Below are 17,839 nucleotides of genomic sequence, written 5' to 3'. Positions count from 1 at the left end.
TAAGTCAACTATTATTAATATCAAACAATAGGGATTCATGTTTTAGATCTAATATGTGCAGACTGCCTCTTTATATTTTCTATTTAAACAGGAATGATGATCACACCTGCTTTATTTCACACATCGTCTTGGTTCCTTTGCTTTCTTACAGTGATTCATTTCTCTTTTCTGTCCTCTCACTCCTCATAAGCATACTTCCTGTCTCTTTCTTCTTCTCTTTCTTTTAATGAAGTGTGAATTTTCTCTCAGTCTTCTGTGTTTCTTTGATAATGTCTTTTATTTCTTGCCCGGGGTTTGGTCTAAGTATTAGCATAATACATTAAAAGTGAAAGTACTCCATATGCAGGATGTGACCCATTTCTGAATAAAATGTGTTATATTATTGGATTATGATTATTGTAAGCATTGCTGTACAGCAGGTAAAGATGGGGCTAATTTTAACCACTACTAACTCATTTACTGCTGGTAACATATTCTATATTAATACATCAGAATATACCTGTTAAGTATGTTTTGGAAGAATCTAGATTTATGAAGTAACTAGTAAGAAAGCTCTCAAATAAATGTAGTGAATTAAAGTACAGTACAGTAGTATGAAAATACAGTATTTGCCTCTGATAAATAGGGGAGTTGAAGTATAACAACCCAGTCACCAGGAAAAATGTTGGCATTGTACGTTTCTGTAAACCATGGATCTGTTACATTTGCACGTTATTACTGTGTGTGGGGTAAACATTGAACCTTTTTGTTTCAGCAATGCTGTGCCTAATGTGTGGTTACATTTAGGCACAAAACTGCTTAGTTATGGTTCGGCAAAGATCATGTTTTGGCTTAAAATACCTGGTTCTGGGGGCACAATCCTGGCAGGAAAAGCAGGGATGTCTCTGTAACCTTTTCTGCTACTACCTCTGCCAGCTGGTCGCTACAAAACACCCACATTTGAAGCCTAAAAAGCCCCTAGGAAAACACACACAGGTTGCTACATAATGCCCGAACTTGAAGCCTAAACAGCCACTAGAAAAATAGATAGGTTGCTACAAAACACCTACATTTGGAGCCTAAAAAGCTGCTGGGAAAACACAGGTTGCTACAAAACATCCACATTTGGAGCCCTAAAAAAAGCTGACTGAATCACACTGATGACTCGCTAAAACACAACTGGTTTTGTTTGTTGATCTTGAACAGTGGTCTGGAGCTTAATACCTATGAACTGTGCAAATTGTATGTATTCATGGTTTGCAGAAAGGTGCAATGCCAACATTTTCCTCTGGTGACTGGGCTGAGTATAAATCCAGGGTGTGTACAGATCCTTACAAATTCTTTAAATGTCTTAAATCAAGTTTTCTTAATTTAAGGCCTTAAAAAGTCTTAAATTCAGATTTGATGGGTCTTCAATATTTTCGACTTCAGAAAATCTAAAGAATCAGATTCATTATTTAGAGATGGTAATAATGCATGATGAAAAGGAGAGTGGACACCTCACATCAAAATCTACTGTGAGATTACAGGGAGTGATTAAGAGCAACGCTGAAATGGCTCTTTTACTTTTTCTTTGTGCACTGCTGTTGTTTATAACTGTGGTTAATATTGTCTACTATGTGGGAATGAGGATCACGTGACAGACGAACTGCCTGCAAACTGCTGGTGTGCGAAAATAATAATTTCTGCTCTGCTTTGCAGCTCAGGCCGTATCCACACTAAGGCAGAGAGATTTAAAAAAAAAATGCTGTTTATGTGTCAAAGGTTATTTCATTCACATTGATGTTTTTATTGCTTTCTTAACGCTGCCATCCAGATTGAAATAAAAAAAATATACAGAAATGCTTCAATTTTGAGTCAGCAGCTCTGAGCCATATCTTGAAAGGAGCTTTCTGCTGTTTTCAAAGTGTCGGCTGAAGAACAGAGTGTCAGGACACATACTGTGTTATCAATAAATGGCAGGTGTCGTGAGTAATTTATATCTGTCCACACTGGAACACAAGAGCAGCATTTTCTAATTATTTTTTTCCAGTGGAAAAACTGGTTTTCCTGCTTGATCTGTCTTCAGTGGTCAAACATCCGGCTGAGTGAGAGTTAAAATACAAGAATGGAAATAGATAAGCATTCACTTTAAAAACCTGGCTGCCTCAGGGTGGACGTGGCCTTAGTGTGACTCTGTGATAAGATATAATCCTCTTTTAAGTGATGGTTTCAGGTGGATGCATGATTATTTTTTCAGTGGATTTAAGGGCAAGGAAGGCAAAGTGTGTCTCATGTTTAAATCACTCACTCTGATGAAATAACGCACCACGTTAATGCGCTGACACCGCAGATGGATGACACCGAGATGTCAAAGGAATTGAGATGTACTGCTTGGTGTCACATTCACCATCTGCCCCTGTGTGACGGAGCATCTGGGCCCGAGTGGGACGGTCTCCGAACTTGCTACTGATGTCATTACAGAATCTCACTCTGATTTTCCAGTGGATTTGAAAAATTATATTTATTTTTTGTAACTTTAAGGGGAATACAAATTCTTGTTTGTTAAGGGTAGTGCAGGAATATTTGTGGCTGAATGCTGCAGTGACATATTGTGAGTTTGAAAGCTGGTGTCCACTGAATGGAAGACAGCCCAACAAAACCATTCTTAGGTGCGTGTTTGCTACTAATGCAGTTAATCTAGGTATGGCTGAACAGAATCCACAATAGACTTATCAGAGAGTTTTTTTTTAACCACTTATACAATATGCACCTGTTTTGATCTTTTTGGTTTTGTCTAAGAATAAAAATCCAATTCACTGTGGGTGGCAGTAAATATCCAGCCTAGAAATTGGGGCACTGTAGCAGGGCAACCAGTAAGCAGATCCTTTTCAAAGCTGCTGACGTCCTCACCTTCAAATGCCACGTTGTGACTCTTTGGCTTAGTCAGATTAGACGCGGCTGTAAATAAGCGACAACGGAGCTACAGCCAGAAACAAGCGCAAACAGCACGACAGCAAAGCACACCCTGGCAGGGGCCGCTTCGTACCTCTGGATGACTTCTGCCGAATCCTGCTCCCTCTCTCTCCTTTTTCTCTGCACAAATCCCCGGAAAGCCCTGCCGGGACGTGGCACAGTATTAAAGGGATGAGAGAGCTAGAATGCTGGTGTAGCGAGGGGTAGGACAGTGCAGGGGGGGCTGATGCCAGGGCTTTCAGCTGCAGGGTTTATTTGGCTGTGAAGGGGAGGCTGTTGTAGGTAGGCAGCAGCTAGCTTTGAGTATAAAGACCAAAAAGTCGAGTCACATCACCAGCTCGAGTCTTATTTTCTATTCACCCTTGCAACAAATGTGGCAGTCTGCATGTAATCCGTCTTCCAATAGGGACACTGATCTTGTGACCCTCTGTGTCTCTTCAGTAGTTTCACTTCATATAGTTCTTCGTTTGTTTTGAGGGGGATTTTATGACTCTTCATACTTCCCCAGAACCAGTCATGAATACTTGTTATATATTCGTAGGTGCGATTTAAATTAATGTTGAAATTTGATTGTAATTCTGCACCTGGAGGCCTCTGGGTTCAAGTAGCAGCCCTGTTTGAAAAAGTGCACCTTCTCCAAAGCTGTGGCTTTAATACTTCATATCCACAGCCTTGTGTTAATTTTTCATGGATACATTTTGAATGTTATAGCTTTGACCCACCAACAAAAGGTCGTCAGCGAAGACGGCCAAATTGCTGTGGAAGCCTGCCGCTCATTTACATCATTGTCAAACTTTTGAAAATGTTCTGGCTAGCAGAAAGTGACACCACTTTATGTGTCAAAGTACAAACGTGGTGTGAAATGCATCACTGTCGATGTGTGATAGTGTTTTCAACAGACTTGACTGTTGTTAACCAGGAATGGTGCGACTCAACAGTCCTGTGAAGCTGATTAACATTTGTCCAAAGCAGAGACGGAGATGTAGACAGAGCATCTCCAACCATGCTTAATATAATTGACTGACTCTGGGTAAGTAGTGGAGGGTATATTGTAAATTCCCCAAAGAACAATGTGTAATTATAAAGGCATAGGCTGGCATTATTCTTTATTTTTATTACTGTCAACACATCCCATAAAAGAACCAAAACCAACAATGAATTAGCTCTTCTCTCAGTTTCATGAAATTTCATGTTGAGGTTCTTCTTAATTGCAATTCGTGATATTATCTTCATGATCATCAATGAATGAATGAATCACTTTACCTCACATTATCAGGAAACATAATGAAGAATATTTTTATTGCATTAAAGACTGGACACATCTTTCTAAATGAACATCCTATTAAGTGAAAACAAACAATCAAACAGTCTTAAATAAGATTTGAATTTTTGTGGGGATAAAATGGGCAAGTGAAGCCTTCAGCCATTCAAGCGGTCTAGAGGCACTTTCAGACACAACACAATTTGAGCTGTGTTTACTGCTGGGTTCAGCACAGGTGGCTGTGCATCACTTGAAAAACTGTAGTGACCATTGGAAATAATAGGTTTCAGAGTGCAGTGTTGGTATTGTTGCATTGTGCCTGAAAGAGCCTTTGGATATTTGAATGACTGGAAAGATGCGGGGCTCCCCTTTGTTTCAAAATGAAAATAAATCAGTAAATTACCATAGCGAGCTGGACAGCTTTTTCAAGTCACAATATTCACGATTATCCCAATAATAAAAAATCACCACAATTAACCTTTTATGAGTGTTGGTTTGTTTTGTTTTTTTGTTGTTTTTTTTTCACAATCCATGATAAAATCATCTACTATCCATACTCTCAATACTTTAACTTCCCTGCCAGTGGTCTTTGGTCTTTGGTCTGTCTTACTGTAAGTCCACACTGAAATATCTCAACAACTTCTAGTTGGATTGCCATTATCTTTGGTACAGGGATTCATAGTCCCCACAAGATAAAGCCTAATGACTTTCTCTCTCTTGTGCCATCATCAAGTCTGTGGTGTGACCAAATACTTTCCAAACTAATGAGACACTAAGATAATAAACAAGGTAAGCATTGAACTTCCTAAAGATCAGAATGTAAGCATTGTCATAATGCTGCTATCCTGACATTAACATTTAACTCAGAACACTGCTGTGCCTACGTATACCAGAGAGTATTAAGACTTTAATCCATGAAGGTTTTATATTTGTAAAAAGTAACCAGATTTTAATGTGCGTGATACCATCCCGATAAAAAGTCCATGGACCGAGCAGAAACATCTGGCTGGAGCCAGTAGAAGAAACTGATGCTCATGTACAATGGGTCACACCACACGAAGGTAAACCCAGAGGCAAGAACACCTTTTTGACTGCATGCTCTTGGAATAAGGGCTCCAACTAACAGTTATTTTCATTGTTGATTGGTCTGTTGACTATTTCCTCAATAAATCTTGTTGTTTGGTCTATAAAATGTCTGAAAAGGTGTCTCCAAAACCTGAGATGACATCACATGACATAAAGAAACCAGAAAATATCCACATTTAAGAAGATGGAATCAGAAAATGTGGACTTTTTTGAAGTCGATTATCAAAGTATTTGGCTTAATTTAATAGTTGTAAACTAATCAATTAAATGTTGCAGCTCAGTTGGCAAGCAATTTTCATTCAGGTGAATTGGTGCCATTTTGGAGTCTATAATCCAGATCCTACATCCATGGTATAGCCTCATATAATCACTAGCATGTCTGTAGACTTTGAGTTTTGTTGCATAAAAATAAAGTTCTATGGTACAGAGAAAAATGCCTTGGCTACACTGCCAGCACTTGGTTTTGGTCTTTTTATGGGATTTGTTGACAGTAAGAAACACATAGAACGTTACCAGCTTTATCCTTTCACTGTTGTAACAGCTTTGACTAAACCGTTAACATTTACTTCAAGCTAGCAGCCAGAGGTTAGCTCGGACGACAAACAGAGAACTTGAAAACGTTTAAGAGCAGCTTGGGTTAGTCAGGTTTAGTTAGGCAGGGTGTGGTTGGAGCAGGGGTTGTGCAGTATGAAATGTCAAGACTTGGCTTGGTTAAGGCTGAATACACTGTTACTTATCAATGTTAACATTTATCTGATGGCTTACTTCTCAGCTCACCTACACACTCAGAAATCCTTTGACAGAAGTTAGCAATTTGCATGCAACAAATGTCACACTGGGTATTTACCTACCGAGGTTTTATGTGAGCTGAAAACTGACTTATAACTGACTTCTGCTTAAACTCCAACTGAGAAAACAGTTTTACCAGAAGGCACTAGAGATCACATGTTAGCACTATAAATACTTGTTCTTAACAAATCTCTCAAGAGCCAATTGCCACAGTCAGTTCCAAACACGCCTAAAGTCAGCCAGCAAAGATTCAGTGATAATTGGCGGCGGCTGTCGAGCAGGATTAGAGCGCTAACATGACTGCCACAAAAATCTTAAATGGCCAAACTCTATCTATCGCTGTGTCCTAAGTGAGAGCAGGTGTGTGTGCCAAACTGACAGAACTGCTGGGTGGATGTGAGCTGACAGGGTTCAGGTCAGCCAACACACGGACAGACATTTTTCTGACTTGAGCTTGGCGGATTTACTCAACTGCAGTGGATTACACCGGACTTTATCCCTGCTGTTGCATGAAAATCCTCTACCTCAGTTTTTTCCCCCTTTTGGATTGTTTTACTTGAATTAAAAACATGATTTGTGCTGACTAGGCTTCTACCTGACAATTCATAACTGTCAATAAGAGGCTGATTGATGAGAAATATAATAATATAAAAGGTCCACCCACCCACAAACACACACACACACACACACATACACATACACACAAACCTCTTTACTGTATACTCCCTGGCTCTGTCTAATTGCCAGTTTGTTTTCAGCTGAAACTCAATCACTCAGCCCGAGGATGAAGGTTAAATGGTAGACACTGAAGTTAAGGAACAGCAGTTACAAGAGGTAAGCGAGCTAAGGAAAAAAAAAAGGAAGCAAGCAGGGAGGTATACTCACGATATCCTGTTTGAGTGTCCCAGGATTAATTAGCATGCAAGAAGAGAGGAGAGGGAGAGAAAAAACACAGTTTAAGCACCAGTGAGCAGCGAGTCAAAAAAGCAAAGAGGAAGAACTGGGAGAGGCATAATGAGACAAAGACAAAAAGTGTGTGTCATAGTTGACCTCCATGAATCAAAGGTAAAGTTGCAGCGCCACGTAATTGCTGCCGGTTTGAGCTTATTTAATGGGCTAAATGAAAAACAGCTTTTATATACTGACTGAGTCTGCCTTTGTGGTCTGAACTTGGTCTAACAAGCGTCTAACACAAGATGAAACATGAGAGGCAACAGGAAAGTGCAAAGGATGCCTTTAAAAAGAGATTTTGAAAAAAGACGGTGATAGTCAGGGAGAAACAGATTGCTGGAAGCTGTTGGAGATTCAACGTTATGATGTGAAGTGGTTGTGACAGTTCAGATCTTTTACAGCTGCAGGTGATCTTATGACAGAAACTCAGGTCGCTATCACACAGATGCTCACAAGCATTTTTGTATGGACGCACACACTCATTCACACACACACACGTGCCTTGTTTTTTTTCTTTTTTACTGTTGGTTTTGCATGTTTTGGCCCATAAACTTTAAAATGCATATACCGTAAAACTTCGATTATTAGCCCCAGGCTATTACTCACTTAAATCACTGAAATCAACAGGCCTGTATTTTGGACAGGCATCTATATGGGACAGGCCTTTAATGCCTTTCACACAAAACTGTCACTCAGCAAAGATGGAAAATACAATCAAGTTGTATATTTGAATCAGTCAGTCATTCATTTGATCTAGCTCCGACAGACAGTTTATCAGAGAGAGAGAAAGTTTCGGCACTCGAGGATTACGGCACCTACCATACCGACCCATCACCGCTTAATCCTGTTAAAACAATACTCACAACTTGGAATAAGTTTTAGAAAAAACCCTTTTGATTATTTTGATCTGAGGTCCTGTAGAGACTACATGAATATGAATAACTTACAGGGTAATCAAAGAATGGACACATAATTTGAGGCAGCCAACAACCCACTTTTACACAACCGAAGAACTATGAAAAAAATGAACTGCTTGGCAACCAGACCAGGCGTCTAATTGAGACAGACATTTATTTGTCAACATGTGGCGCCACACCGGGCAAGTAAAAGGGACTGGGCACTTAATTGGGACAGGGCTTTTAATTGAAGTTTTACAGTACATTAACATTGCTGCCAATTAAGTGTGAATATTACAATCCTAGCTGCGTGACTTTGGGGAAGACATTGCTTGCCTGTTGGTCAGCCCACCACTTTGGTCCAGACTGATATATCTCAATACTTTTTGGACGGATAAGTGCTAAAAACTTTGGCGATCCTGTGACTTTTCTAGGGCTGGGAACTGGTACTCAATACCTTTTAAGGTATCGACCAAAATAATCCAGTATTAAGTAGTACGGAATCTTGTCCTGTCAAACAATACCAGCTTTTATTCCCTCTTTGTATCCAGATCTGGGAAAAACTGACTATTTGTATGGTTTTGCTTACAGTCAATCACCGCAGCCATTGTTGGATTTAATGCGATGTGTGATTGGCCCACTACCAGGCGATTACAATTGATACAGTCTTTGGTGGTATGAGTGGTCGAGTGCAGTTTATTTGACAGAGTTAGCATGTCAGCGTGCCGAGATGCTACTCTGAAAGCATGGCTATGCTACACGACTACGACATTTGGTGGCATTTTACAGTACAAAAGTACAAAAATAAAGGTATCAAATGAAGTAGCCTACTCTATTGGTATCGGTAACACTTTAAGGGCACTGGTTCTGGCACTGGGAAGGTAATTTTTTAAACAATACCCAGCCCTAAAATTTTGAGCTAATGCCACCATTAGGTCAAAATGTCATTCGGTGCATCCAATTCTTCCATTGCTTTCATTAATAATCAAATACTTGCACTAATGACATTCCCACCTGATGGTGAACATGGTGAACATTATGCTTACATGTTGGCATTGTCATTGTCAGCATTTAAGTACAGACACACAGTCGCTCTAGTAAGGCTGCAGAATCTTAGTTTTCTAATTTATTAGATTGAAGGGAACCATTGGTTTCTTTTTGGCATGCTATGAAACATTAGCTTACAGATACTTGAAACTTGTTGATGTTGACAAATTATAGCTTTTATTTTAATCATATAATGATAAACGGTGCTCTTAGAAAGTTAAATCTAAAAAATCTACTTGGACATTGTGGAAGTGATAATGAGATTTTGGTCACGTTTTGCTGTTCAGTGCCCAACTATCAAGATGTCAAATGGTCCTCAAGGTGAGCTTTCAGAACAATCCCTGCTTACAAAGGCTTTATCACGCATCAATTATTCAACTTTGACAAAAAACATTGACAAAATATTCACTATGATGGATTGTCCTCCTTGAGCAAGCTTTAAAGGTCTGCAAGCTGTTTTTATAGCTTACTGGAATGAAAATCAATGGCAGCCTGGAAGGTAAGAAATCAATCTAAAAACCTATAGCAAGCTTTGGAAAATGGTTTGTGATAATGCTAAAACATGCAAAAAACACCAGCACGGTCCGTTAATTCTGGTCGCCACACATCAGCCTGACCTTTGATACACCGTAGATGTGACTGTGTGTGTTTGTGCACATGTGAGATTTATATGTGTGCTTTAAGGTTGGACACTCACGCCTGCATGGTTGTTGTGGCAGTTTGAAAGCTGAACATATTTTCCTTGGGGAACCAGTTAGTGTCTTCTGCAATTAAAGAGAAAAATGATCATTTCAGGGTTAAGTGGAAAACAAAGCAGAAAAATTTGTGTGCAATATTGGCAAACGCTGTGATAAATATATTAGAAATATGGAAGCACAAAACCAGCGACAGCACCAGCACTTCACAGTCCACCACTCCACAAATGGAGAGAGGGAGACACACAGAAGGAGACAGCAGAGGAGAGAGACGGGGGAGACGAAGAGTCAGAAATACAGACCACCACGTCACATCCAACAACAAAACCCTCCAGCCCCACAAGAGTGAGAAGAAATAGATTTGAATTGTAATTCTATCTCATTTTTAAGGGATGTGTCACTTTAATGCATTTAAACCTAGGTCTGAGCTCTGTGTGTGATTGACTTCATTACACGCAGTAAAATAACTTTAAGGTTCTGTATGTAACTTTAAGAAAGTTATTAGTGACACCTCTCTGAGGCTGTTAAGTGTTCTGCATTCAGCATCCTGTTGCTCATGCTTGGTAGCCGTGAGCGAGCACCTTCCCAGCCAACATTTGTATGTGGGGCCCATGTGGATAGTTAATGGGCTGAAAAATGGGTCCCAAATGACACTGTCCATGGGTTCCGTATCAGCCCCATGCCAGTTGCCCACATGGGTGAGCTGGTGCTAGTGCTACCTGGGTACCAAGAGGGCATGGGTCCAAAATGGTTATCTTATGTGGGGCCCACTTGGATAACCCACCCATGTGGGCAACTGGCATTTGGCTAATATGGAACCCATGGACAATCCCATTGGGGGCCCATTTTTCAGCCCATTCACGACCCTCACATAAATGTTGGCAGGGTGGGCATCAATTAAACCAGTGACAAACACAAATCAGACCATCTTCATATTAAGCAAGCTGGAAAATACATGTAAGTGATATTTAGTAAAATGTTACTATTACCAGTGTTCCTATTTCATTTGGACCATTGGCTCCATGATACTAGTAGCGTACCGTTAGCATATTACATTATCAGCTAAGTTACAGCTAGCTTACATTAGCTCAGGTGACAGCTCATTGGCTGCTACTGCATCGCACTTGGCAAGTAAAAAGAGCTTTGTATCGTTATATCTTTTATCCAGTTGTTGGCTAAATCAATATCGACTGTAATATTACGTAAGTTAGTATCATGTATCACGTTAGCTGGGGAAGTAATATCGCAACCTAGCTAATAACAAATCCACTCAGGTAGGCTAGTATTTTCCTGGTGATGTCATTAGCAAGCAAGCAAGCTGAATATGAGTTGCTACAGCCAGGCCGCCACTGCATAATGTATAAAATGGAAACATAGCATGTGTGAACTTGGTGTTGTGTTGGGTGTCAGTCATTTGTGGACATTAGCAGACTCCATTTGTTATCTAAAGTTAGCAATTGTTGCACACTGTTAGCGCTGTAGCGGAGCAGAAGTGAGGTGAGACACCTGGAAATGTGCATAATGTCACATCCTTTTAAGTGTAAAGGCCCAAGTCCTTTACATAGAAGTTTGTCCACAGGATAAAGGCAACTGAGAAAGCCAGTGAGTTACAGTTTTTAAGTTACATTACAACTTGTTATACCCTTGGCATTAAAAAAGGCTTAATACTGGTAAAAAGTTTCATACAGAACCTTTAAAATTACAAATTAACTGCAAAGTTTCTTCCATACTAAATGCTCCCTAAGGGTATTTGTTACTTGTTTTTAAGTGATCCTTAAACTTCCATAAAACCTAGAATTATTACTTTATATAATTAAACTGTAAAAAAAAACACTAGACTAATGGAGAAGTATAGAATTTAAACAGATCTTTATGTTTGACAAGTGGATTCAGGTAAGTGATTAAAATAAGTCAAATGCTATTTCATCTCCTGGTCCAATACCAAACCCACCAGTCCCATCCACAGGGTCTTGTGAAAAACCCTGCCCCCTCCCGCCCTTGTTTGGAAATTCAGCGCCTCTCCCTCTGTGTCCTCCGCCCTCTCACCTCTCTCCAGCCCAGTCACCCGGTCCACACTCCACATCCGCTCTAGGCGTCGGTGCTGCTTGCCTGCCTCTCGGGAAGCGCTCTCCAGATCCAGGGAGCCCTGGCTCCGTGAGGGGGCACCGCTGCATGACTCACAGGCCAGCCCGCTGCACTCCGCCTCCCCTTTTCCACCCTCGCCCCAGCTGCGGATGTTGTGGGCGCTGACGGAGGTCTGCAGCGGGGGTTGAGACAGGTGATGGTGGTGGTGGTGTGATCCATGATGGGAGTGGGATCCAGCGACGTTTAAAGCCTGCTGCTGCTGCTGCTGCTGCTGGTTGCTACTGCTGCTTCCACTTGCCCCGCTACTTCCTGCACTACTGGAGGGCGCATGGTGGTGGTTCCCGTGGTGAGGGTCGTGATGGTTTCTGTGATGGTGGCTGGTGCAACGGCCGCTGCTGGCCTGGTGGTATTGTGTTGGAGAAGATGAGGTGGAGGAAGGGGAAGTGGAGGACTGGATCAAGCCACCTCTGGATCCAACCCCGCCACTCCCCGTCTTTTCCTTTAGGACGTCCAGTTCTAGGCTCTCCTTGCTGCCCCGGCCGCTGCTCATCAGCATACCGCGCTGGGTGGTGATGGTGTACACGCGGGCAGGCTGCAGGGTGCACTCGATGGACTTCTGCTGGTCTTCCTCCGCTGAGAAGCTGCGCTCAAGGGAGAGTCGTGACGCTTTGGTAGAGATGGTGATGGAGGGGGGAGGTGGCTGGAGTAAGCCCAGCGGGGGTTTCACCAGGCTGGGCTCCCGTTTGTCCTCACAGCCCTTGGTAGTGTTGGAGCAGGGGTGAAGGTGATTATTGTTGTTGGGACCAATCGTGTCACTTGGGGACTCCGGGTCGGGACCCACCAAGGTTTCACACAGAAGATGAGCTAGAACGAAGGCAAAAAAGACAAATGTGAGTGTTAAAGAATAAGAAATACACCAAGGTGCTAAAGAGCAAGGAGAAGAGAGAAAGAGGGGAAAAGAAGAGGACAAGCTGAGGATGACACAGAGGAAAATATCACCATCTTCCTTCGGTTATCAGCTACACTAATGATCACAGCCTGGCATTTCAAAAGAGGATGAGGTGAAGCAGGTGGAGGAAGGATTAAAGACCACAAAGGAACAGGCGGAGCAGGAAACAGGGATGGACAAATGGCAGGATGGCTTAGACGCTGACCTGATCCGTTTCGGTTTTCAGGGTGTGTGTGGGACAGGTACTCTCCAAATGCTCTCGCTGCTCTGTGGGGACACACACACATGACACACATAAAGACATTAATTCATGGGTGGAAAGGAGGGGTGAGTTGAAAGGAGAGGAAATGGAAGGGTAGAGAGGAGAGAAGGGTAAGGGAATTGTAAATTATAAACCTAATTGCCTTCTTTGTAGGCTTGTGCCACCCACAGATTAAAGATGCAGCTGTTTTATCTCCACACTTCAGGCAGCCTCAGACTGAAAGAGAGACAGAGTATGAGACAGCCGGCGGAGATAGAGTGAAGGATTGTTCGACTTCATTTCTCAGTATGACCTTAGTTTGCGTTGGTGGGATGTAATTGCAGCTGGCAGACCATAAGTGTGTTTGTTTCCTTGTTTCATACACACACTGAATGTATGTGTGGATGTATACTGTATCCCCGTGTCAAGAAAAATACTTAACCTTGACAACAACCGAAGAAGATTGCTGAGACGTGCTTAAAATAGATGCTATGAGCTCCACAACCGCAGCTCTGCAACTGGTACTTAGCTCCTCTTTTTCCTATTGGTCTTTCTCTTACTCACACACGGAAATAGACAAAGAAATACGTTGCAGACGTCCATTCAGCCACATATAGTGAAAACTCAATATCACAGAGGGCTTCAGCTTTTAATAAAATAGCCCCAGGTCCCACAATTGAATGACACTGACCTCCTAATGTTCCTCTAGTCGGCGTGTGACAGGAGAGGAAAATGAGCAAAGAGAGACAGGCCAAAAGAAAGACGAATAACTCTGAAGATGTGCTTTCAATGTCAATCTGGATACTGACTGAGAGGAAATGTACCGCAGCAATAACTATTAGCAATAACGATTCATGACAGTAATTAAGAATGAGTGGAGGGAGCAGAGGAAAGGAGGAAATGTGAGTAACTCTAATACTGTATGTTATTAGCATTAAGTTATTCCTGTCTAGAGGTGTAAATCAGAAGTTTCATCACAGTATGATATCATAAGCCCCCTTTACACGCCTGTTCATGGCTGAATGTCGCGCCATTATTATGCTTTGCTATTCTCTATAAAAGGTACAATCGCAGAATGGGGGGACAGAGTGTTCTTGCCTTTGGCAGCGGAGGTAATAATGTGTGTGAAAGAGACAGCCGGCAGGATGGGACAGGCTTGACGTTTTGTTATGTGTGCAAACCAACCCTGGGGGATTTAAAAAGCAGCTAATAGCAGTTAGCAGCAAACTCAAAGAAGAACAGCAGACAAAAATGTCTGCAAATTGGTAAAACAATGAGATGCGGGAGTCCCTTATCCTCCAAGCAGAGGTCAAGATCAACCGCTATATAACAGGGATAGTAAATGATTGTTATTATTAACATGTTATGCCACTGTTATTGGTGCTGACACATATGTTATATCTCACATTGAATGGTGCATGCTGTTTTGTTACATGTCACAACTGTCATGCCTCTTTTGCTTGTGGGATGCCAGCATGCTACACACTGGGTAGGCTTGACTCTGCCGGGGTTTAGTTCTGTGTAAAAATACAAAGGCAGCATTAAGACAGGAAGCAATAGCAGCTCTATAGCGTGAATATTGTTTTTTTGACAAACAATATGATATTTGCTGATATCGCAAAGTCTTCCACAATAGGATTTTGAGTCAATTTAATTCGGGGGCCAGCGATCAATTTGAGATAATATCAGTAAACATCTTCATTGTCTTTTTTCTGGCTGCTTGCCATTGCCTGTCTGTCACTAGGATGCTAGCACTGTTTGAGTGTTTAGGAAGGAGGTGTGCTTGGATGGGAATGGTGCCACAGAGGTGCCATGTCAATTTCAAAGGACATATTTTAAAGATGACGATATGTATTGATGTTTTGCACTTTGCATCAGTTATATTGGATTGTTGATCATTGAATCGATGCCTTGATCCAGATCCATGTATCATTAGACCCCTGTTCCTATTGCAAGGATCATGATGAAATTGGTCCCTTGTAACCAAATTTTTCTCTACAGTGCTGTGGCAGCTTTAGAGAAAGGTCTGGAAGCACACATCATCATCATCAGCTATAGGGGGAAAATGCTCTGGCTTGTTTGTATTTCTTTAAACCAATCACAATCGTCTTGGTTGGCACTAAACCCAGGATGCAGCGAAAGTGCCTTTGCAAATTAGTGTTGGTGGCCAACGTGTTCTGGTGGAACATTGGCACGTGTAGAGGCGAGGACTGTCATTAAAATGGCTTTACAAAAAAAAAAAAAAGAACAGTAACAGATGTATATCGGCTGTGTGATTCAACTTTCAGAGATAAAAAAAGACAAACATAATTTGATAACCAGTTCCCTAGAGGTGAAGCATGACTATACTTACAGCTCAGCGGACTTGTTCATACCACGGACGATTTGCCAGCTGTATGTGATTCCTGCACAACATTACTACAATATCAGAGAAGCTTGTGTGAAGTGGAACAGATTGGTGAAGTCTATGTTACTGGCACACGCCGCTGCCAGGGTAAAAAGATGTGGCAAATCAACTCTGACTGGTCGTGTCAGAAAAAGGATGAACATAGGGTATGAGAGTCCTGGGAGACAGGGTCTGGGCTTTTCTGAGATGTGCTCACAAATTGTTTATTTGTTGTAGATCTTCACAACAGTTCACCAAAACAACAAATACCACCTACAGCAATAAAATACATATTAAGACATCTAACATTTAACAAATTTAAGCATTCAGTACTTTAACTTAATTTTACTAGAATACTTATTTAACAGCTCACAATTTGTTTATGAGAATACACACTGTATGCAAACTGACTTTTAACACTCAAACTTCAATTAGTTTATTACTAATAATAATCTACTACAAGCAGACTATGAGTTATGAGTCAGCATATTTGTTTCCTTTTTCAAAACCTGCTGTAAAAGCATTATGCGCCACTTAAATTTTTGTCGATGTGATACAATAAAATCACCTGACGTGTCCACAGCTGCAGTTACGGTATCAAGGGTCAACTGATTGTTTACATCCTTCAGTACATGCAGGGAAGTTGCCTGTTTGCCTAACGCAGCTAATGTTGGAGGTGACTGTGCAGAAGTATCCGCTGAATACAGGGGAATCTGTGGGTGCATGAACGCCTCCTTCCTGGCAGCTCTGTCAATTATTTAAGCCTGTCCAACACAGCAGGCACACACACGTACGCTAACACACGGTAGGAGCAGGAGTGCACTGAAAACAGACTCTTCTTTTTTTCTCAAACATTTCTCTGATGCACCATCTTTCATTCTCTCTTAAATCGGGCTTCTTATTTAAACTCAGCCCTGCCCAGAAAGATTAAACTATACCTATAATACATTTTAACAATAACACAGTTACATGGTACATGTCTGATCCGAGGAGGTCCTATAATGGAAGTATGGCTTTATTATTCAAGTTAATAACCCTTCAGACATTGGAACATTATTTATTGTGACTCGACAAGGAAGTAGAAATTGTAGCTGTTATGTTCGGAAACTCTGAGGTCCTCTATCAATATTAATCCTCTCTGAACACATACATTAGTAATAAGAGAGCATAATGTAAGTAAGCACAGTCACCTCCTTCTGTATCAATATGTAGGTTGTAGTAGAGACTTTTTGTGAGAGCTCAACTGCACCAGAGTTCAGGTTAGTGTGGACCTCCATTAGAAAGACAAAAATCACAAGCAGCTAGAAGAGTGCTCTTATTAGAGTGCAGATGTCTGCCAGATGTGTCTGGGGTCATGTGGGTGGGGTGCAGCTTACATTATCAAGGTGTAACCAGAGTAGACAGGCTATAAGGAGACAAACCTCTGACACAGTGTCTTAAGAAGCTCCTCTCTACCTCCCACAACAAAGAGGAGTTGAGTCTTACTCACTCACAGACTCCCTTATTGTCAAGATGGCGGCAAAGATACCAAAAAATGGGGATTTGTTCATCTTGTATTGTGCATAACTTTGGTACATATGGAATTAATCTCCATTTTCTCCAATTCAAAATGGCGCCAGACTTTTATAAGGATGTCAGTTTTTGAGGCATGAAATGGGTCAAAATACGGCCTGCTAAAGAATCAGCACATCCATTAGAGGTCCTTGAAAACACTGTCACAAATGTGCACAAAACACACACACGACCGAAGGAGTAATTCCCTCCAGGCTTACACCCTGCCGAGATAATAATTACATGTTCGCCTGTATCAGCATTGGGTGAGATACTGAATGTGACATTTTAGCTCCAGGCTCACACATTGGATGAGTCCACCAGAAGGCCCTTGTAGGGCAAAAATGACCAGTGGCTCTTATTGCCCCTCCAATCATTAAGTGCCATACAGTGCACATAGACAAATAGCAGCTTCTTGCTGTATTTTGCCTGCAGACCCAGAACACAACCAGGACTCTCATGTTGGAATAATACCTAGCTGCTGTGGGCCAGTTGGTTTGTGGTAATTTGATTCAACACAAATGTATTCAAGAATATTCACCATGTAAGCACAATATAAAGGTTTTGAAAAATCAGATCTGACTCTACGAGACAGGGCGTCAAGACAAGGAAATACTACAGAAGTCAGCCTACAGTTGTAAGTCTGGAGATTTGTGTGTGTGCATTTCATTTATACAGCCCAAAATTACAAAATACAATTTGCCTCAGAGGGTTTTTCAACTTAGGACATCCTTCTGTACTTGGACCCTCACAGCTGATAAGGAACCTTTATTGGAGAAAACCTGGTAGAAACCTCTGAAAGAGCAACTGCGAAGGGATCTCTCTCCCAGGACAGGCAGACAGACATCCATGTCCATGCACTTTGGCATGTGCATGTGTGTAAGTCTTTGTATATATGTTCAAGGGCAACAGAGAAAATAAGCTGAGAGTATGTTTGTGTGTGTGCGTGTGCATGCGGTGATGTAAGA

The 17,839-nt window shown here is 41.4% G+C and overlaps 1 protein-coding gene across 4 annotated transcripts in view; it reads right to left on the bottom strand.

Annotated features, from left to right (window-relative positions):
• Positions 1-17,839, bottom strand: part of nsmfa (NMDA receptor synaptonuclear signaling and neuronal migration factor a) — a 72,068-nt gene that overhangs the window by 39,830 nt on the left and 14,399 nt on the right. For 2 of the 4 annotated variants that reach the window (XM_049604709.1, XM_049604711.1), the window contains exons 2-4: positions 12,899-12,960; positions 11,769-12,608; positions 9,662-9,728 (exon numbers count right to left, since the gene is read on the bottom strand). In XM_049604709.1, coding sequence (XP_049460666.1) covers positions 9,662-9,728; positions 11,769-12,608; positions 12,899-12,960 — 969 coding nt within the window. Of the gene's footprint in view, positions 1-9,661; positions 9,729-11,705; positions 12,609-12,898; positions 12,961-17,839 lie in introns of all 4 variants that reach the window. The other 2 variants (XM_049604708.1, XM_049604710.1) reach the window with 2 other exon arrangements.

Source organism: Epinephelus fuscoguttatus, linkage group LG18 (assembly GCF_011397635.1).
Source record: "Epinephelus fuscoguttatus linkage group LG18, E.fuscoguttatus.final_Chr_v1".
NCBI lineage: Eukaryota > Metazoa > Chordata > Actinopteri > Perciformes > Serranidae > Epinephelus > Epinephelus fuscoguttatus.
This window is presented reverse-complemented; position numbering and strand designations above follow the sequence as displayed.